A 22,088-nucleotide genomic window follows, 5' to 3' on the forward strand; every position below is an offset into this window, starting at 1 on the left:
AATTTATTTCATAGTTACCAGTGAGTCTAAACATGACATTACATTACTAGTTTTTGCTCGTTTTTTTGAACTGCAGATTTCTGTGTCTCAAAAATGTTCCCTTGAGGTTTGTCTTCCTTTTTCTGTTTCTTACTCATGCATACACATTTGCAGACAAATAAAAATATTTTATTTTAACTGTCATATACTTTAAAATAGTTTCTATATTGTCACTTTGTTTGAGTGGATTTTTAAAATATAACTTGTGAAAAATTTTGAAGAACAGAGGAGGGAATGAAAATTTTTACAAATTTCTACCTTAAGAAATAAAAATTACCAACACAATCAAAGTGGAATCCATATTATATTTTAAATGTTTCTCATAAACTACATATTGACTTTTTAAAAACAAAATCTAATCTGACACTTTTGTTTCCTTAGCCAGGAATTTTAATCCATCTACAGGATTGTTTATATGTACAGATTATTTCTACTTCTTCTTTTTTGCTACCTATTTATCCCACCATTTTTTTTTCACTGCATTGCTGCTGTTTAATTGGTGAGTGGTGTGTGTGTGTGTGTGTGTTGTAAGCTTTGTTTTTATCATATGGAGGTTATATGCTCTTTATGCATTAATTGTCACTCTACAAATATTATTATGCACACTTAGCAAGAGTTTAATCATACTGAGATACACAGCTTTCCCTCTGACCACATAATAGAGCACACATTGTTATTATTTACAGTCAGAACACAGTTATGTTTATTCTTGTATTCCTTACTTTCTTTACTCACCATTCTTCCTTGCATGTGAGAACTTCCCTTTAGGGTCACTTACTGTCTTCCATTACAAATCCCTTTAATGAAGTCTCTAATTCTCTTGACTCGTCTGAAAATGCTTTTTTCCTCAAAGACAAATGGTTTAAATATGTAATTCTAGATTTACATTTATTTTCAACTAGTGTATTGAAAATATTACTCTTCTTTCTTCTGGCTTGTATTACCACAGTGGAGAAGGCATTTGTCAGTCTAACTGCCATTCCCATGTAGGCCATCTGTCCATTGTCTGTTGCAACCTTTACAATTTTCTATCTTTGGTAGTCTCTATTTTTCAGTAGATTGCATTTAGGTTTGGATGCCTTTTTATTTATCTTGCTTAGAATTTGCTGTAGCTCCTAAATTGGTGGCTCAAAAAATTATGAGCCATTTTTCTTCAAATATTGCCCATCGCTATTTTCACTATCTAAGACTAGAACGCTTTGCCTCATCTCTTTGTCTCTTAGTCACTCAGATCTTTATGTTGAATTCTCTGTAATTTCTTTCATTCTACTTTCTAAGTCATTAATTCTCTGTGCATCTGTGTTTAATAGCTAATTCATTCATTGACTCACTAATTTTATTTTTCAATGCTCTAACTTCCTGACAGCCCACCACAGCCAGCCAGCTGGCTCCCTTCAGTTGGACCCTGGGGACTTGGTAATGAGCAATTGCCAAGAACCACAATTAACAGAAGACCAGAACTTTGCATCTAATTGTCCCTAACTGTGTAAGGCCCAAGGTGTCACAAAAGACCATAGGGAAAAAGTACACCATTTCCCCAAAAATGATGAGTTTAGATGTTGAAACAGCAGGGCTGGAAGAGATAAGGTGGGTTTAGTTTGATGGAGAAAATGAATCAATAGGGGTTTGCACGCAGCTATCATCAGACCAATTCATATCAACCACACAATGTCATTCAGTGTGCTGTTTCAGAACAGTGAATTACAGATTAAAAATGACCTTCCTTGTACAGTAGGGTACTTTCTGTCATTAATTTTATTTTCACCAGTTTTAATATTGTGACCAGGTTTTCTTTATGTTTGCATTCGTTTGACAGACCACTGCTGTCTGTCACTTGATTAAATCAAATAAAATCACATTTTCAAGATATGAATAACAGCACGTGATAGTATGGGTAGGCTTTTGTTGTTGCACACAATTAGAGAAAATAGATGTTTAAAATAAAAAGTTAATCTAAGTGCTTCTTTTGAAAGCTACCTGTTCTCCATTGAAAAATAACACAATGAACATAACTTCATTTCTTCTGTTTCCCAACACCCCATTAACAACAATAAAGGAATTCCAGTTCCTAATGCCAATGAGCTGGCCCAACCCCTGGAGAAAGAGGATGCAGGATCATTTTCTTAAAAATTGAAGCTTTCCAAAAGTAATCAAGGAGCTAGGTTGGAAAATGACAGAAAAGATAGAAAAGGGAGATCAATCCAGGAGCTCCACTTAAGGAATTAATTTTTAAAAATTATTCAACACTGAAAGAGAAAGAATTTCTAGACCGAAAGGGCCTCCCGAGTTCCCAGCACAATAAATGAAAAAACTACCCAACTCAAGGACAAAGAAAGGACCACATAGACTAGATGATTCTTGTGTTCAGTGTGGGAAGAGGCAGAGTCACCCACAAAGAGGAGAGAATCAGTTGACCCCAGTTGTCATCAGTGGCCGCAGAAGCTACAAGGCAGCAGAGAAGGGCATTCAACCTACTAAGAACACTGGTCTGAAACCTGACGTTCTATAACCACCTGCCAATTAGGCAAGAATAAGGGCAAAATACAGACAATGTCAGACAGGCAAAGACTCAGACCTTCTCAGGTAGTATCTGCAAGGCATTGCAGCCAAACTAGAGAGTAAACTGAGAAAGAGGAAAGTATAGGCTCCAAGGGCCTTCAAATGGACCCTGAGTCCTGAATCCCACTCTCCTGGAAGATGGTGAAATAAAGTCAGGGGATTTGAGTAGGAGGACAGAGGCTCTGACCATGCAATTGTGAATATTGCCAATATGTAACTAAGGCACTTTAAAAACTCCACCAGAACTGCCAGCAACAACAGAGCACATGGCCAACAGCAGAGTGAGCACATGGCCAAATGCCCAGCCCCACCCCAGAAAAGCAGCACCACTGAAGAGATCCCTAAATCAGCAGCATGAAGAAGATAAGGCTCACAGATCTGGCGACGCCTATGGCAGTGGATGCCAGGATGTTTAAGTATGGATCTTAAAAGAAAACTCTGCCTAGACATTTGAACAGTGGCAGAAATGGGATTCCTTCTCAGGAGTAGTGACATTCTCATACTACATCTCATCAACTCTTCCAGGACAAGAGTAGAGTAGGTCACTTTTATTGGAATGAATACTAATACTTATTTTTCATATGTTGAAATATATATGTGTTCATATGGTATTTTATTTAACCAAGAAGAGGGTATTGTAGAAGAAAAATTCAAAGACAGATGCAGAACATGGGCTGTGATGTGAGATGACAGACAGGGCGAGGCTCAGAGAGGTAGTTGGATGGCAGGCTGGATGAGAGAGTGATGGTGTCATAGTGATCTGCTGCCAGAGGCCCTCCACCCAGGCTTCCCACACATAGATGAAGGGCTTTATCATCTCCTCCTAGGTTCTTCTTAGTCCATTTCTCATCATAGGATCCTTGGGGAGATTCTTACACTGAATTCCAAAGCACAGCACCATTGCTATTCAGAACTATCCTGCTTACAAACATAAAAATATCATATATTTTTTTCTCCCCAAATACCCTGAAAATTCCCTGAGTTCCAGGATAATGATATTCATCATTATCTCTAGGGATTTTCCAGGACACTGTCACATCAGAGTTGCTTTTTGACCAACCCTTCATATCATAGTTGAAAGAGAAAAGGCAGGGGTGTCCAAGAGCACAGGGAAGTTTCATGCCTATCCACCACAGCTAGGACTGGTAGTGGGCTCTTCCCACACTTGCATGCTGCCGGGATGCCTGGCTAATTCCTGTGGCCATGTCTCCCCTGTAGAGTTCACTCACTGATCCACTGCCCTTCTCCTGCAAAATGTCCAGGGAAGGCAGTGTGACAGTGGGAAGAAGGTACACTTAGGATGGGGGGTAAGGGTTCCAAGTCTAAGTCTCCATTTCCTCCTCTGTGAAATGAGGCTATTGAGCCTGGCCATCACAGGGTCCAATGAGTTCATGGGCTTGGATGCCCTGAATGGAGTGAACTTAGTTGGCTGTGGACACAGTATTGACTTAGCTCTGCCCCTGTAGTGTGGACCTGAAGTGTGCTTTCTGAACCAGCAGCAGCAGTATCCCATGGGAATGTGTTAGAAATGCAAATCTCATGCCTACCCTAGGCCCACCCTACTGATGAGGAATTCTGAAATGGGGCAGCCCCAGAGTTTAGCCCTCTTGGTGGTTCTGAGCATGATCAGGTTTGAGAATCCTTGATGTACCATTTGGTAGTAGACAGACCTCATAGATCCTACATTCTGGAAAAGGGTTTGTTTCTATTGCTGACCATTCAGCCTGGAGGACTCAGGGGAGAAGTTGCCCTCTAGAATGAATGAATGAAGGCACAGACTGTGTCAGTCTTTCTAATCAGTGACTCTCAGCACCAAGCACTGAGACTCCCAAAGGGTAGACTGTTAATAAATATGAGTGTATGAATATGTGCATGAAAGAGAGTGAATGGGTAAACTAGAACAAAACATGCATGTCCTAAATCCAAGTGTTGCACAAAACTCACTTGTTTTGGACCCAGCTGGAGGCACAGCAGGACCAGGTGGAAGGAAACAGAACAGATTACTGTAGTTGGGTGGGCGGGTCCCACGCAGTGTCTGACCCAGGGCAGCAGCCCTAGGCCATCAACAAACGATCCACAGTGAACGATCAGACCCCACTAACTCTAGCCCTGATTTGTCTAGAGCATGGGGGTCAAGGAAGGAGGGAGTACTGTTTATAGATGATGGGGTGCTTCCCCTCTGCCAATGGGGACAGGGAGGAGAGAGGAGTGGGTGACAAGGGCATTGCTGTCTGAACTTAGATGCAGGAGCCAGGCCAGTCTGGCCAGTGGGGATCAGTGGCAAGAAGGATATCCCAACTAGAGCAGCCCAATACAGCAGGGTCAAGAGGAGACTGCTCCACGGCTGCTGATGTACTTCTTCCCAAGGCTGTGAGAGCAGAGGGCACAGCAGAGGCAGGACCCCCAGGCTCTGGCCCCAATGAGACTGGGAAGGAAGAGTGCCCAAAGAGGGGCAGCTGATGATCCTACATACATGCAGCAGCCCCACAGTGCCATGGGAAGCAAGGGTTTCCCGTTTCACAAGAGCCCCTATCTGCAAGCACTTCTGGTAGTGTGATTCTGAACCCTATCTTGCTTCCCACACCACAGTGGTGGTACCAAGAGAACAACTATAATGAGGAAGGTGGCACTCATAGAGTACCTGCTGTGCACCAGCTTCCACCCCAACACTGGTCAACAGGACCCTTTAATCCTCACACAACTGTGCTAGCCAGCTTACCACTGCTGTAACAAAATACCTGAGATGTTAACTTAAAGGTGAAAGGTTTATTTTGGCTCATAGTTCCAGAGGTTTCAGCCCCGGGTTTTGGGTCAGAAGCGATGCAGAACATGATAGAAGGTAGTGGAGGGTGGAGCAAACTGATCACTTTATGGCAGCTGGGAAGCAAGAAAGAGACAGGACAGCCCCATTGACCTAACTTTCTTCCACTAGTCCCCACCTCCTAAAGATTCCACCATCTCTCAGAAATGCTGAGACAAATCCAGGCAAAAAAAATTAGTGAGACTTCATCTCAACAAATAAGCTGGGTGTGGTGGTATACGCCTATAATTCTATCTACATAGGAGATATAGGTAGGTGAATCACTATCCAAGGCCAGCCCCAGGCAAAAAATGCAAGACACTATCTGAAAAAAAAACTGAAGTAAAAAGGGCTGGGGTATGACTCAAGTGGTACAGTGCCCACTTAGCAAGCACAAAGCCCTGGGTTCAAACCCTAGGACTGCAAAAAAAAAAAAAAAATCCAAACTATAGCAACAATCAAATGAGATGAGTCCTATGATCACCCCCATTTGACATACAAGGAAACAGTGGTAAGGAGATGGTGCCAGCTAGCCCATGTGCTATCATCTCCAGATTCACCAAGCCATGTTGTGTCTTGAGCACCTCTGAATCATGAGTACACTGAATTGGCCCTGGTGTACTGTCAGTAGCCAGTAGAGAAGTTACCTCAGTGCACAGAAGGGGAAAGGCAGGCCCTCAGTGTCTACCATCTCCTAGCAGGTGGCATTTGCAGCAGCTCTACAAGCATCTTTCAGAGGAGTTCAGGTACCTACATAGCTGGCTGGTATGATGAATCACCATTATACTGGGCAGATCAAACACTTCCACCCCCATTCCTGGTGGGGAAAGAAGAAAAGAAGGAAAGAAAGGAAGGGAGGAAGGAAAGAAAGAGGGAAGGAAGGAAAGAAGGGAGGGAGAGAGAAAGGGAGGAAGGAAGGATAGAGGGAGGGAGGAAGAATAGAAAGAAGGGGGGTGGGGCAGGATAATTCTCAGAATGAAAATTCAGTAAATTTTTTTAGGTAAATTACATCTCTTCAAATTTGGCTTTGAAGTCATTAAGCCAGACAACAAAAGGTGGTCTTTTTTTTAGGACTCAGAGTAAAATTTGAACTTGTTTTTAAGAGTAACTTAAAGGAAGCAGTAAATTTACCTCCTAAGATAAAGACAAATATGCAAACCTGGATATGCACCAACCACTAAGAGCGAGACAAACCACACAGCAATTAGGTCTGAACTCAGAGCCAGTCATTAAACTGCAGTGTGTTTTAGGCATTCCACATGAAAAACTTACCTAAAAAGATTTTCAATTTGTATGTCAGGAAAGTTAGTAATGAAATACTTCAATTCCCTGTTGACTGTATTAGAGATGCGATCATCTTTGCATAGTTAGCTTATAATTATTTTATTTATCAAACAAAGTTGGTATTTAGTTTAGAAAAGTGTTAACACTACAGTCTTTTTTTTTTCAATTCTCTGGGGTCTGTACTCCACAAAGAGCGTGTGACACTGTCTCTATATGGGACAGAGAACTCCAGGAAGAGGTTGGCTAGGCACATAAGGATGTTGTCAAAATCACTAACCCCTTTCCTTAGCCTTGACTAAGAGACACACTTTTAAATAATGACTGTCAAAAGTGACCTTGTGGTATTCTGGCTTTAAAAAATAAAGTTTGTCTAAAAGGTACATCCATTGTAATTATGAGGCAACATCAGGCAAAACCTGGGAAACATTACAGAATTAAAGGAGACAGCACAACGTAATGTGTCCTGTAATCCTGAATTAAATCCTGGATCAGAAAATAACTTCTTGCTATGAGGAACATGGTGAAATATGAGCAAGGTCTATGGATTAAATTGTGATATTAGATTGATGTTAACTTCCTGATTTTTGCCACAAATTGTGGGAAAATGTCCTTATTCTTAGGAAATCCACATTGAAGTATTTAGAGTTAGAAAGTAGATGCTGTCTGCTACTTATTCTCCAATGGTACAGAAACAAATAAACTGATATAGCCAAAGCAGTGAGTGTGAACAACTGGAAAATCCAGGTGACAAGCCTGCAGGGGCTCTCTGTATATTCCCGCAACTTTTCTGTGGCCCTGACATTACCACAACATGAAAAGTTGCTAAAACCACAGGATCTTTGGTGGACACACCTCTTCTCCTCCGTGTGGGATTTGTGGGACATGGAGACCAACTCATTCATTCATTCAACAAATATTTATTAAGCACAGTGCCAGGCCCTGTTCAAGATATGCAGGACACAACAGTGAGAAGGCAAAAGCAAAACAAAGAACAAAGTCCTGACTCCAGGACAAATGAAGCAACTCAGAAGATTCTGGCAAAGCCCTGTTTCTGAACTCCAGGCTGTGGAGGAAAGTGCCACATGCAGAGGAAAGCTCAACATGTCCATGACCCACTCATGATCTCCTTTAAGTCCTCGCCACAAAGCCATAAGCACCCCAGTTCTACCCAGTGTCCTCTAAGAGGGAATGGCTGTGTCCACCAGTGGTTGGAAGAAGCCTGTTGCTCTCCTTCCTCTCCTCTGTCCAGCCCATCACCATATCATTGTTGCATAGGTTCTGTTGGTTTTACTTCCCATTGTCTCCAGGCACTATCTCTTCTGTAAAAGACACTCAAAGGCTCTTTTGCTAAAATCCACTGACTCCTTGCTTGGAACCACTGACTAACAAAAATTGGAGAAAGGCTTGGCATCTGTTTCCATTTTGTATCTGTCTTTGTTCTGAGCCATTCACTTTGCACTTACCTTGGAATTTAGGAAAGACAGGTAACATCTTTACAACTACCTCTACAGAAAGGACCATTAGGGCCTGTTCAGGACAGACGACGGGCCATGCAGCAATGACTCATTGTAACAAGGCCCAGCTCAGCCTCACCAATCCTGAGACAATGAGCTACTAGACCACTTTTGTATGCCCCCTAGGACCAGTCACACTCATGACTAGGACTACTTAGTAATTATGCATACCTCTCCCTTCCCCCCAATTCTAGCTCCTCTAGTAAAGCCTAAAGCAAAGGTCTATAGAGGGAAGATGGGTTGAAACTTACCTTGCCTCTTTCCAAGGTGTGCCTGTCCTGTGTCAATTAAATCTCCTTTCTCTGACCTCTACTGTTACCTGACTTTATTTGGCATGCTGGGGCAAGTGGTCCACTTGACCTGTGAATTCCAGCAACTTGGGCCTTGGGCCTGAAAGTACTGTAGCACTTCTCTCCATGTGTACTGACACCTGGACCAAACCTCCACAACCACTTACCTGGCCTATGAGGGGGTCTCCCAGCAGATCTTCCTCACCTGACCTACCTGATACCACCAAGTACGCCCTCCACTGACCAGCCAGAGGTGTTTCAAAAGGCACCTGTGGTCACAACAGGCCCTACTCACGCTCGCTGCAACAGCTTCTTGTTACATGAAGAAAGAAAGACTCCCTTCTCTCATAATACCTTGTTTAATGGTATCCTGTGCATTTGACCACAAAGTAAAGCTCTATGAAAGCAGAAACATCACCAGGTTTGCACACCACTGTGAGCACACAGTTGGCATTCAATTAATATTTGTGTAATTAGGTGGATAGCCAATTAAAATAATTAATGTCTGGCCTGGGCCACTGAATGGAGAGTGGTGCTATTTGCTGCCACAGGGGACCTAGTGGGAGGAGTAAATGGGGACTCAGGCTTTGCAGAATCTGAGACCCCACAAACCCAGCAGGCAGCTGGAAACAGACTCACTGTTTGTGATGTTGAGTAGGAAAAAGCACACACTTAGGTCCTGCAATGTGTTGAGAGCCCTGAACCATTCCTTTAGCATTCTTTCAGGGTCTGCAGGAAAGAACTGGGGAGGATCTACATCCTCCTCTGCTCTCCAACAATAGTTGATCATTTGCATAAATTTGCATAAATGTGTCCCTAGGCCTGCTGCTTTAGGGACTGACTGAACACACACCACAGCCAACCTGTTTCATCAGCATCTTTCTACCTCCAGCACCAAGCCCCTTGTCTCTTGTGCAGAGAATAGGGACTGTTCAGGGAGGCTGGCTGAACTGAATTGGAAGTTTTCTGGTGTGAAATGCTTTCAGAACAACACAGAATACAGCTGTGATCCTTGATCACATTCATTCATTTCAGTCTTTGGTGGACTTGGAATCCATGAAGCATATCAAATTATAGCAAATGATTCTAGACTATGCCTCATTTTAAACTGCTGATGTGATAGAAACATCAATGCTGTCCTAAAAATAATAAGAAGAAAAATTCTTGTAGTTGTTGTTTCACATTTAAATTAACTTGCATCTTGGGTATCATAACTATCTCAAGAGCACCAGCATCTTAAACTGGGTGTGGAGGTGCACATCTGTAATCCCAGCACTCAGGATGCTGAGGCAAGAGGAATGAGAGTTTGAGGCCAGTTTGGGCTACATAGCACCCAGGTCTCTACCACACTTGCTGGTAGCACTCCCACCCCTGCGTTGTGACAACACAAAATGTCTCCAAACAGTGGAAAAGCACCATGTAGACACACCTGAGCCTTTGAGCCCAGGTTTCTCAGATGTCTTGCTAATTTGACTCAGACTTCTGTTCAAGATGAGGAAGATAACTGTATAGGCATGAATTTAAAAACAGGGATAGAAATTACCTTCAGACTTGCTAATGGTTGCCTGAGGAGTGGAACTAAGCTGTTGCTGCTTCTACACAGGGCAACCATGTACCTTACCTGTAGTCATTGAACAACTGGCTTCTTAACTGCTGTTCCACAACACAAAGGTCCAGGCAAGAGCAAGCAGGAAGTTGCCTGACTCACCAGGGAGAGAGAGGTTCTGACAGTCACTCAAGATCTCAATGAGTGTCTAGTGTAGGGAAGAGCATCTCTCTTTTGGCCTCACCTCCCTCACTCAGCCAATAGCAAGGCCCATAGCTAACCTCTCCCAGAGGGCCCTGGTTCTGCCCAAAGCTCTTGGTTTCAACTCAGGCCAACCTCCCTACTGCTTCCCACACTGGACATGGTTCCCCGGCTCCTCTTAGACTGTCCTTTTGTCCTTCTTCCCAGTCTTTCCTTCTGCCACCTGAGCCTGGATGGAGAGGTCCCCACCCCCATCCCATCTGCAGCTGTTCTCTACAGTTCCAGAGCTACAGAAGGAAAGCAGGAATCTCCAAATCAGAAGCAAACACATCATCCTCCATTTCTAATACCTCCTGAATCCAGATTCAGGCTCAGACACCTGTGGCTGAAGGACACATTAAGAAAAGCTGAATCAGTAAGGGAGGAGGTGGAGGGAGAACAAAAGGACCACCAATAGAACCTGTCAAGAGCAGGGCCACAGCATCTGGGATCTTCCACTTTAAGGCTGGGGACTCAGGTGGGTACCTGAATCTCTCCGAGCCTCTGGGTTAACCCTTCTGGAGAACAATATAAAATAAAAGAATATAAACCCATTTGACTGTTCAGTTCCACTTCTAAGAAGTTACCCTAAGGAAAAATTCATATATTTATATATTCATTCATATACAGGAGTGTCCAGTACCATATTATGTATGATTCTGACAAATGAAAAAGCACACTGCATATTATATGCCAAAATACAAGACTGAGTTAATAAATTATGACATAGCCATAAAACAGAATGCTGCACAGCCTCTCAAATCAGTATTCTTCGTAGGATGCACTGTTAATGAAGAAAGAAAGGGTAATAAAATATGTTCAGAATAATTCTGAAATATACATACATACATCTATATGTGTGTGTATATATATATGCATATGTATATATATATTACATTATTACAGTATTCAGAAAAATATCTGTAAAGACCTACACAAAACTGTTAATTGTGTGTGGTCAAAGTATCTTAGCACTTTTGTATATTTTCTATATTTTCCAAAGTTTTCATCTTTATAATATTCAGAGGAAAAGTGGTTGTGGTGAAGAAAGAAGGCTGTGCCTCAGCCAGAGCTTGGCTTGGGCTGCTCTGACAACACAGCCAAAGCAGAAAAAGATGGCCCTTCTTTCCACATAGCATACAAAAGCAGGAATTTGTTAACATTTGGCTTTTTGGTGGATATGCTTGAAAAGTGGTCAAATTGCTATAGTCTTGGCAACTGCAGAGTCTCTTTAGCTGCAAAGAACCAGTGTCTAATTCTAGAGCCTATACCACTCTACAGAAGCAATGAATGCATCCTTGACCTTGCAGTTGACCACTCCCTGTAAGGAGGCTGAATCGCAAAGCCAGCTTGGAGTCTTCTTATCTCTAACCGCTAGTAACTAAGCAGCCACTGTGGAGGACTCCAAAGGGACTTTTACAAGAGACCTTCCACTACTAGTGGTCACACTATCATCTGCCTGATCTCCCCTCCGCCGGGGGAGAATTACAAGATCCGTGGGCCTCCAAGCCTCCCTTGCCTTATTATAAAGTCTAGAGGAACTGGTTTGGGTAGGGATTATCCTGGTAGAATGTTTAGATCAAAATTAATTCCCATAAATAAGCCAGGATCTAAATTAGACAGCTCTAGCATATTCTGTTACAGAGACTCATGAATACATGACAGATACATGACATTTAAAGGCAACCACATACGAAAATAAAAGACAATTCTTTGGTATCCTGCATCCATTCATTAACAAAACCTTACTGGTGTCAGCTGTGTGGGAGGGGACATAGCAGGGGCTGGGGCTGTACTGGGACAGGTGTATTCCCTGCTCTACTGGGCTTCTAGTCAGGCTGGAGACACAGGGTCAATCACACAACTACTCAATCCAACTAATTCCAGGTGAGGGGAAAGCTCAGCCCTACAGGGTCCTGGAAGAAGGCATTATAGACACACTTTACCTGGATAAAAGGATATGTTTCTCTACTGCAATAAGAAATCACATCGAGACCAGGAGAAAAAAAGGAATTGGTCAGAAAAATGATTAGGCATGAGGAGGGAGTAAGGAAGGAAAGACAGGGAGCAATTAATCTTTCCAGGTGGAGCATACCACAAGCAAAAATCCTCCAGTAAGAAGGAGCTTGTTTACTCATGAAACAAAAAGCTTTGTGTGGTGAACTAGTTCAGCAGCCTGACCTGCTCCATAACTGTGCTCACTGGTTCTGTTGAGCAAGGTTTCTGTTGGGAAATCTTGTGGCCTAGCCAGGCAGCATATAACACTACTGGGCAGCTCTAGCTATTGGAACGTAGCTTAGACTACTGGACAGTTCTTTCTTACATCAAAAACCAGCACAAGTCTGAAACTATATGCACATAGGAAAATGAGTGAATCAATGGTTCTGGAAAAATGCAGAGAAAATCTCCCTATGATCTGTGTCTTAACATATCAGTAAAGACAGAAATAAAGTTATAAATGGAAGCACTGCTTGGGAACTGAGGTATTTTAGTCCAAATGCTCTATGTTCTGTGACATACCCCAAAAAAAGATGTCTGGGTTATGTGTCCCACAGCCTTCCCAACAGCTCCACTTTCATGTCTCATGGGCCCCTCAACTCAAATGTCCAATACTGAAGCCTCAAACACACTCCACTGGCCACCTTCATCTTTCATCTCTCCATCACTTTCATCTGCCCAGGCATCAGGACAGAAGCCTGGGGCTCATCTTTCACCTCTTCTCTAAACACTTTACTGTGGAATCAGGATGACTTCAGGTAGGATGTGCCCTGCCCAACTGCAAAGAGGACAAGGAGGTAACTAGTGCCCTAGAGTTGTTCAGCATGGCATCGTGCCCCCATATAAATCTACAAGACATCTACCCTTCCTCATCTCCACAACACCCACATTTGCACCACCGGACTACATCTTGCTACTCCTAAGACAATCTCCAATCTGCTATCCACACAGCATCCACAGAAGGACCTGAAAGAGCATATAGGATAATTTCTCTTCCTTACTCAGCACCCCTCAACAGCTTTCCACTGCCTTTAGAGGTAAATCAGAACCCTAACCCAAGATCCCTGGCCTTTCTTGAGCCAACACCAGCAGCTTCTTACATTCCTTTTACCCTCGCTCACCACTCCCTGGTCACACTGCCCTTTCTGGTGGTTCCAACCTGCCTGGCTCTCCCCAAGTGCAGGGCCTCTGCAGGGGGAATGCTCTTCTTCACACTTCTCTTCATTCCTGCAAACTTGACTTAAAGGTCACTTCCTCAAAGAAGACTTCACTGACTTCAAGTGGCTTTTTCTAATCCTCCAATCTAAATCAGGTCCTTTAGTTATTTTATCTCAGGAATCATTTCCTCACAGACTTGACATATTTTATTACCAACGTATTTATACAAATCTTCTGTGACTATGGGACTCACTATTTAATGGCAGTGGCTGTGCCAGTTGTGCTCCCCATTGTAACCCAGAATAGAGATCAGAACCTGGCACATGGTAGCTGATAAATAAATATTGGCCAATAGCAACTAAAAAAATTGCCAAAACCTAGAAGTAACCAAGATGCTTTTTGGTAGATGAACAGATTTTTAAAAAAACTGTGAAACATTCAGCACTAAACAGAACAAATATCAATCCATTAAAAAACATGGAGCAAATGTAAACAAACTTAGTAATAGAAAGAAACCATGATGAAGAGATGACATTCTGTATTAGTCCCTTTTCTATTATAAATACCAGAGACTGGGTACTTTATGAATGAAAGAGGATTATTTAGCTCACAGTTCAGGAGGCTCAAGAGCATGGTGCTGGCATGGGCTTGGTTCTAGTAAGAACCTCATGGTAAATGCATCACAATGCTGGGAGCACGCAAGGAAAGAGAAGAAAGAGGTTAGTGAAATAGGAAGTAAGAGAGATTCAGGACAGGTGCCAGGCTCTCTTATAACAATCCTTTCTCACAGGACTTCCCATGAGTGAGAACACACTCCCAGGGGAAAAGCAATAATCCCTCTTAAAGATCTAGTCACCTGTCACTAGGTAGACCCCCCCACAAAGGTTCCACTACTTCAAGCTTCTATCACATTAAACTTAGAGGGGACACACTCAGACTATATTCAAATCATAGGAGGTTCTAACTATATGACATTTTTGCAAAGGGAAAACTATGGAGACAGTAAAAAGATCAGCAGTTGCCAAGGGTAAGGTAAAGGAAGGATGCAGAGACAGAGCACAGAGGATTTTTAGGGCAGTGAAACTATTCTGTACCATACTACAATGGTAGGTATGTCTTATCATACATTTTTCTAAATCCATACACCGTACAAATCCAAAAGCAAACTGTAACACCAACTGTGGATTTTAGGTGTTAATGCTGTACCAATTCAGGTTCATTGCTTGTAGCAAATGGACCCGTCTGGTGGGGTTGTTGATAATGGAGAAGGCTGTGCATGTGAGGGTGGGGACAGGAGGCAAAAGGGAAATCTCCATAACTTTTGATTTTGCTATGAACATAAAACTACTCAAAAAACAAAGCTTTTAATAATAAATATCACACACACACATACTTCAAAGACTGAGTAAACCTCATTTTCAGATATCACCTCTTTCATTCCTTCTCTTCCCCCTTTGTCTTCTTTCTCCTCCTCCTCCTTCTTCATTTCCTCTCTCTCTCTGAGTAAAGCCCATCAGTTTATCATTGCCTAAAGAGCAAATTTTACAGTTTTTTTTTTAAATTGAAAAGTAGACCATGTGTTTCAAACACAGGTTGCCAGGCAGCAAAGTTGATCTTTTCCTAAGGTATAATATTTTACTGATTGCAAGTCACATGTTTGTGTGTGTGTGTGTGTGTGTGTGTGTGTGTGTGTGAATGAAGAAGACTTTTATTCTTGGTCAAGATCAGACCAAGTAAACAAAACTCTTCAACCCTTGAGGGTGGGAATGTTATAGATACAGAGCAAAAGAAATGAGGAAGAGGGGTAGGTTAATAAAGTGGAGAGAATATTCATGCTTTTTCTGGGAATGGATGGAAAATTTCCAGGAATTTGGGTGCTGCCTATTTTTCTTCCTTTATGATTCTTTCCATTTGTTGCCATGGAAATTATTAACTGTCATGGCACTGGAGGCTGTGTCATGTAGATAGGATTATAATGACGTTGGAGGTAGTCTGGTGGTCAGCCATCTTAGAGCCAACCAGTTGTGGCTAGCCCACTTGAAGAGGACCTGGCTTTTAGGCACCCTGTCCACAAAGATAAATAAGATTAGGATGGAGTAGACATTCAGCCAGGTCACCTAGGCAGTACTCAGGGTAACAAATCCTCTCCCCCTTCATATTTTCACTCCCCATTCTTGATGGGTGCTGAAGAGCAAAGATTTGGCTTATGTAGTTTATTAAACTAAATCTAAGTGTCATTAAGGGGTCCATTAGAAGGGTGAAATTTTTCCTTGATAATCTTAACTACATTTGGCCATTGCCTGGTTGTAGGTCTAGCTGTTTACACCCCAGAGTGACTATCATTTGTAACTTCATGGCCTCCCAAAAGAATGCATTAGATGTCCATCACCGTTTCTGGGCAATATTACCTTAAAAGGAAGCCAGATGTTTAATCCTAGAGTGAGAAGAGTCATTACAAATAACAGGGCAGAGCACAGAAAGCAGCCCAACTTGACAGGAAGCCAAATGAAGATATCTATACTCCTATGTGACCACTGGGCCATTAAATACCACAAGCATTTTGGTACAACTCTTACAGGGCCCAGATCTTGCTTCAGCTTTGTAGACCTAAAGACTTTTGCAGTTACTGGGTCAATAACCCACATGTATGAGCCCCAGGATAAAGAGTAAATGAGTTTATACTCACTGAAATAACACTTAATAGCACTGGCATTTTTACCTTATCAGCAAACCTATACAAGAGGTCAGATCTTTATCAGAGGGATACTTGATACCAAAATAACCTAATAGCAATATAGTAAGAGACACTGAAGGACACATTCCCAGAAGAGATGGTGGAATTTAGAATCTGGACTTCTTATGGATGGCAGGCTTTTTGCTTTTTATTGCTGGCAGCACTACACCGTGATCCAAAGCACATCTCACTTTATACCCCTCTGCTTTGGTCCTGTTAGTACATAAGAACAACAATTATATGTCTTTAACTTCCAAATATGGGCAGGAGAGTGAAAACAGGGAATTCACTATACTGATAGTCAACCTTTTAGTCATAAAAGGTCACATAGACTTAATAATCTAAGCAAGAGCAAGATGTACATTCTTAACATCACTGAGTCAGAGTGTTGTATAGTTGATAGCATGTCAGAGTTGAGTGGCAGCAGTCTTTTTCCAAGAAATACATAATACAGTGATGCAACTTGCAATGGATAGGCTGGTAGTTAGACAAAAGGCAGTGTGTAGAGAAATGAGTCTAGATTCTACATTCAGCAAGTTCGGTGTTCCAACTCACCTGAGGCTAGATAGCCTGCATGCATGGTGTATCTCTCTCAAAAGTTCTAAATCCACCCCACACTCTTGGATGCCATGCTGTTGCCCCAACAGCAGAGGGGAGACAATCATACTTTCCTAAATCTGTCCATCTGCACCCTGAACCACCAGTTCAAAATACCTCTTCTTAAATATCTATAGGTCAAATTGTCCCTCTACAAAAGAGACAATGTTGCTTCTTGGTCCCCACTATAATATGTACACACCTAGTCAACATTCATTTTATTCCACCTTTTTTATAAAAAAGTCCTATTTCAGTTTATCAGTAAAAAATATAGTCAGTCAACGTATGCCTTAGAACTCTCTAAGGTCAAGGAACATTCTCCCTCATCTTTGTATTACTCTACTCTGCAGAGTTCTTGACACATCAAAGACATTCTATATGTTGCTAGAATATTATCTGTGGTAGAGCACTTGCTTAGCATGCATGAGACCCTAGGTTCAAACCCCAGAACCGTCTAAAGAAAATATTCAATATGTTGTTGAACTGTTCCAAACATTCCTTCATCTAAAGTGATCTGCCAAGGGAATCTTCCTGTATAAACAATTCTAAGTTAAAATGCCAAATCCCAGAAACCTAATGGGGGAAAGTATAATTGATTCCAGAAAAAATGGAATTCTCAACCTCTTTAAATATATCTTTGAATTTCTTAAAATATACAAGTCTTGTTAATTATTCTGCAAATACTCATTTCAGAGATGTCCAGATAATGTACAACTCTGATGACTATTGGTCTGAATGTGTACCTCACTCCCTCATACTTAAGTCATAAAAGATTAAGATGGAACAATGGCACTGGGAAACAGTCTCCTTCTTAATTAAGCCGTGTCAGCTGCATATAACTAATGCAAACTTGTACTGTTTCAGGAAAATGGGACATGCTTAGATAGCATCCAAAAAGGTAGAAAAGCAGGCTGTGGTAGTGTCCACTCATAATCCCAGCACTCAGGAGGCTGGAGAAGGAGGATGGTGAATTTGAGGCAGCCTGTGCTACATAGTGAGACCCGGTCTCAAATAAACAAAAAAACAGAGGAGAAAAACAAATAACACACACACACACACACACACACACACACACACACACACGTCTACAATTCCATTCTCTAGCATAGAGAATGTGTCATCCCTAGAGAGAGAGAACAGAGAAAACCGATCAATACAATAGTACAAGAGAACTATGTGAGAATTGGAAATGATCCAGAAGTAGGAAGGTGTCCAGGGCCAGGAGGCACAGTGACAGGAGCCATGGTAACCTGGAAGCCAACACCTTCTTCCTTCAGAGACCCCTCCAACCCCAACTAGTTGGTAGAGAATTCTAACCTAAATTCCACACAGGTGAGCTAGTTGAGTAGCACAGGGGTGTGAGGGTCCAGCTTCATCTACATCACTGAGGCCCCAGAGTGCCCCAGCTTACTGCACAAAGTAATGACATTGCAAATGAGTCTGTCAGTGTGCAGTGGTCATCAGGGGAAAAAAAGCAAACAGGCAGTTGTTGTGGGGAGGTGGCCTTTGTACTCTGAGCACAAAGTAGAAGCAGAAATAAATTTTGGTGCCTCCCAGTCCATTTAGCAGTGTTTACCAAGCTCTTATTCTGTGCAAAGCAACATTTAGGAAGAGGGTGGAGGTAGGAGGAAGAGTTCAGAGAAATGTTATATGACTTCTGCTCATGAGAGTGAATAGCTAGCTTAGGTGCTATGCATCTTTTTGCTATAAATTGTCCATGAAATCTGAAATCTCCCTCTTTGGGTCAGATCTTTAACAATATCCCTTGAGACTAAACCCTTTCCCCCAATAAGAACAACATATCCTTATAGATTTAGGGGACAAGCAAAAGAAGTGATGCTTAATAGAAAAGGTGACCACCTCAAGGACTTTTCACTTGAGAAATTCTCACCATACTAAAGATCTCTAGTATCTCTGCCAAGAGAGAAAAGACTCAGATATCACTATCTGTCAGGTGGATCAGGTGTTGACAGGCAACGTACCATCCAAGTCCTCTGAAGACCAAAAACCAGGTGTTGGTATGCTCAGCACCACCACACCTGACAGCTGCCTCGTCTCTATTCCACCGTGCACATGGAATAACAATGTCGTGTAATGGACAAAATGGTGTTCACCAGTGAAGCAATGGTACATGAATTATGTAAATCACTTGAGATTTTACTCCTTTTCCCCATATATATGTATATTGGACTAAAATATCTTCATTTGACTTCTGCTTTTTCTAATTTCATTTTAAATGATCAATTTCTATTAATTTCTAAGGAGTTGATCATATTAAAATTGTTTCAATAGCAAACGAACAGGCACAGCCTTGTTTTCAAGCTAGTCATGTTCCAAACTCAAGTGTTCTACACAGGGGACTCTGTATCTGTTTTTCTAGGACTTCCTTTTTCTGTTAATGGACCTCTTTCCTTGGAATCACGCAGACTCTCCATGTCCCATGGGCACCTGTCTCTATGTGTCCTTGGCTTCCCTTATCAAATCTTATCAAATCTCACCAGTGCCAAATCTGGATTCCTCCACCTACCTAATGATATTTTTCCTTCCCCTTTGTTCAAGCCACTGCTCCTAAGTCTGACCTCACCAGCATATGCCTCACTTCAACCTGGCCTCCCCATCTCTAGTCTTGCTACCTTCTTTCTAAGTTACTTAGATGGCTAATTAATCTTGCAGAAAATGAGTGATCATGTGACTTCTCTGTTTCATACCATCCAGGACTTTCCATGTGAAAAGGAGAAGTCTATAGTACTGTTCTTCAAGGCCATTTAAAGCCTGGTCACATCCCTATCACTTGATGTTAAACCCCTCTTGCTTCTCCAGTGTACCAACCATTCACTGACCTCCCCATTAATACTTAGGACAAGTTGGTCATGACTCATACCTGAAGGTCCAGCTGAAATGTCCAACCCCCAAAGCCTTCCCAGACTACCTTGGATGGACAGGACCCTTCACCCCTAACTCTCTAATGACACTCTCCTCTCCCAGGCATTGTGGTTGTTCACCCCATCGCATCTCTACTCCAACACAGGACCTCCCTTTAGTAGAACTTTCTTGAAGGCCAAGTTCTGGATTGAACCTGCATCATCTGTAGGGAACTCAACTTGCTGTGCCTATAGCAGTCAGTACCTAACGCCCAAAACTACACAGCAATGTAAGTGTCCCACCCTCCGACACCCTGCAGCCTTCTCTGCTCACAGGATTGGGAACTTTAATAACTAAAATAGGATTTTCCTGCTATAATTCCCAAGAAAGTAAATACTCCCACTTGATCATCAACTCTTCATTTTTTAAATTTTCCGGAATGAGCACATCTGATACAAGCTGGACCCTGAGCCCCAGAAAGCAGCGAATGACGTGGACAGGGCTGGAGATGCTCCACTCTACACTATTACGTTGGGTATTCTATGCTGGTGAATGATTTGGATACACAGTGGCCAGTTACAAAGGGCGCAAAGCACCAGCGCTTGCGGGGCGGGGCTGGCAGGGGAGAACCCCGGGAGTTCTACCCTGTTGAATCGCGGCTCTAAACTTTTCCCTCAGTCAGCGTGGTACCCTCCACCCACCCGGACCCGTCAACGCCGCGATGCCACCAGGGTGGCACCGGAAGAGAAAAACGCATGTGATGGGGAAGGCAAAGGTGGTTGTTTCAGGAACTGCTGGGGTCCTGGGCCCGCCCCTCTGGTTCCTGGACAAGCGAACCTGCGTCGTGCCACCCGCGGGCACCGGCCGGAGCACGCGGGGACCAGGCTGAGGCAGACCGAGATCCAGATGCCGCCGGTGCTGATGCTGAGGCTGCGGCGCCGAGTGACAGCCGCTCCCCCACCTACGGAATCCGCGCCGGGCTCCGCGCCCCGGGTACGCCGGGCGCGTTGGGTGCGCTCCGACCGGCTCCGGCCCGCTCGGGGCAGGGCCTTCGGCTACGCCACGCTGGGCCGCGGCTGGTACTCACCCGGAGGGTTGACGGCCGCCGGGGTTGCCATCTTGCCGGGAAGGATCGGCGCGCCGGGCGGGAGCGCGGGGAGGGGCGGCGCGGAGCGGGGCGCGCAGCCCCGGGACCAGGCGCAGGCCCAGCGCCGCCGCTACCCCGCCACACAAAGGACGGCGCGAGCGGGCGGGCAGGCTGCGCTCCTCCACGATCCCCCGCGCACCCGGCCGCCGCCGCCGCCGCCCTCGCCGCCCCCGCCTTCTCCTCCTCCTCCTCCCTCTCCTCGTACTCCTCCTCCCGGTTCAGCCTTTGTCGCGCGGCGGGGGGCGCCGGGCCTGCCGCTCCCGGGTCTGAGCCGTATCACCGCGAGACTTGGGGCAGCGGGCCTTGGGACCCCCAGCCTGGGGCCCGCTAGCCCGTAGGCGCCCCGGCCGGTCGGGAGAGGCTGGCAGGCGGCCGCCCCCTCGGGGCCGCGCAGGTGCTCCGGCTGCCCAGGCTGGGGAACTCGGGAGCACCCCTTCCTTTCCGCGCTCCCTTAGTTTGGGCTTACCCCCCACACACCCACACCCCAGGTGTCCGGGATGCCTCACCGAGGGGCTCTGTCCGCTCACGGGCCAGACTGAGCTGGTGAGGGAAAAACCCATTTAGATTCAGAGAAAGGCCGATCCTTAGAGAAGGCCAGGAGAAACAAAGGCGCCCCTGTGCTGCCCACTTAGCATGCCAGGGCCGTGCTGCTGAGCTCCAAGGCCAGGACGTGGTCCTGGTGCTGAGGGGCGGGTGCCCAGCGCCCAGACATTCCTAAGGCCATGGACTCCTCTTAGGCCGCTGGCGCATACAGTTTTTAAAAGGCCGAGGAAATTGAGAATTGCTTGACTTTAAGAAAGGCGCTCAGGTCTGCTCCTTTCTGGCCATGGTGACTGTCATTTATTCCCTGAGGTCATTGTAAGAGCCTTATTTACATTGACAAATTGGGAATTAAAAATTTTTTTTCGTATGGTTTTTAGCTACGAATCCTGTTGTGGTCAGAGTACAGAAAACTTGGAGGAATTTATTTTCTACCAGCCACTAGGACCCCTGTGAGAGTCAAGGCTTCCAGACAGAAGAACCCATATTAGGTGCCCTGTAGAGTTGAGAAAGAATGTATCCAGGGTAAAGCAGAGAGGGGCAAGATGGCCCCTAATCATAGTCCTGTTTGCTTAAACATCGTACTATCTTAAATCCTTCCAAAGATTGGGGAGGTGGGTGGAGAAACAGTGCTTGGGATGTATTTTTAAATAAGCATTGTCTTCTGGAGTATTTGTCACTACTGATTTAATAGTTTATCAATTTCACAAACATTGAATGTCTGTTATGCACCCAGCTCAAAGTTGGGTGGTGGCCATACAGGGAAAAGAAAACCAGAGG

General features: G+C 43.9%; 1 protein-coding gene across 6 annotated transcripts in view; it reads right to left on the minus strand.

Annotated features, from left to right (window-relative positions):
• Arnt2 (aryl hydrocarbon receptor nuclear translocator 2) overlaps window positions 1-21,418 on the minus strand; it is a 153,797-nt gene extending 132,379 nt beyond the window's left edge. For 2 of the 6 annotated variants that reach the window (XM_074061846.1, XM_074061841.1), the window contains exon 1: window positions 20,709-20,856. In XM_074061846.1, the coding sequence (XP_073917947.1) occupies window positions 20,709-20,739 (31 nt within the window). In that variant the 5' untranslated portion in view covers window positions 20,740-20,856. Of the gene's footprint in view, window positions 1-20,458; window positions 20,482-20,708; window positions 20,857-21,274 lie in introns of those variants that run through there. The other 4 variants (XM_074061840.1, XM_074061839.1, XM_074061844.1 and 1 more) reach the window with 3 other exon arrangements.
• Window positions 21,419-22,088: the final 670 nt, after the last annotated feature.

Source organism: Castor canadensis, chromosome 19 (assembly GCF_047511655.1).
Source record: "Castor canadensis chromosome 19, mCasCan1.hap1v2, whole genome shotgun sequence".
Taxonomy (NCBI): Eukaryota; Metazoa; Chordata; class Mammalia; order Rodentia; family Castoridae; genus Castor; species Castor canadensis.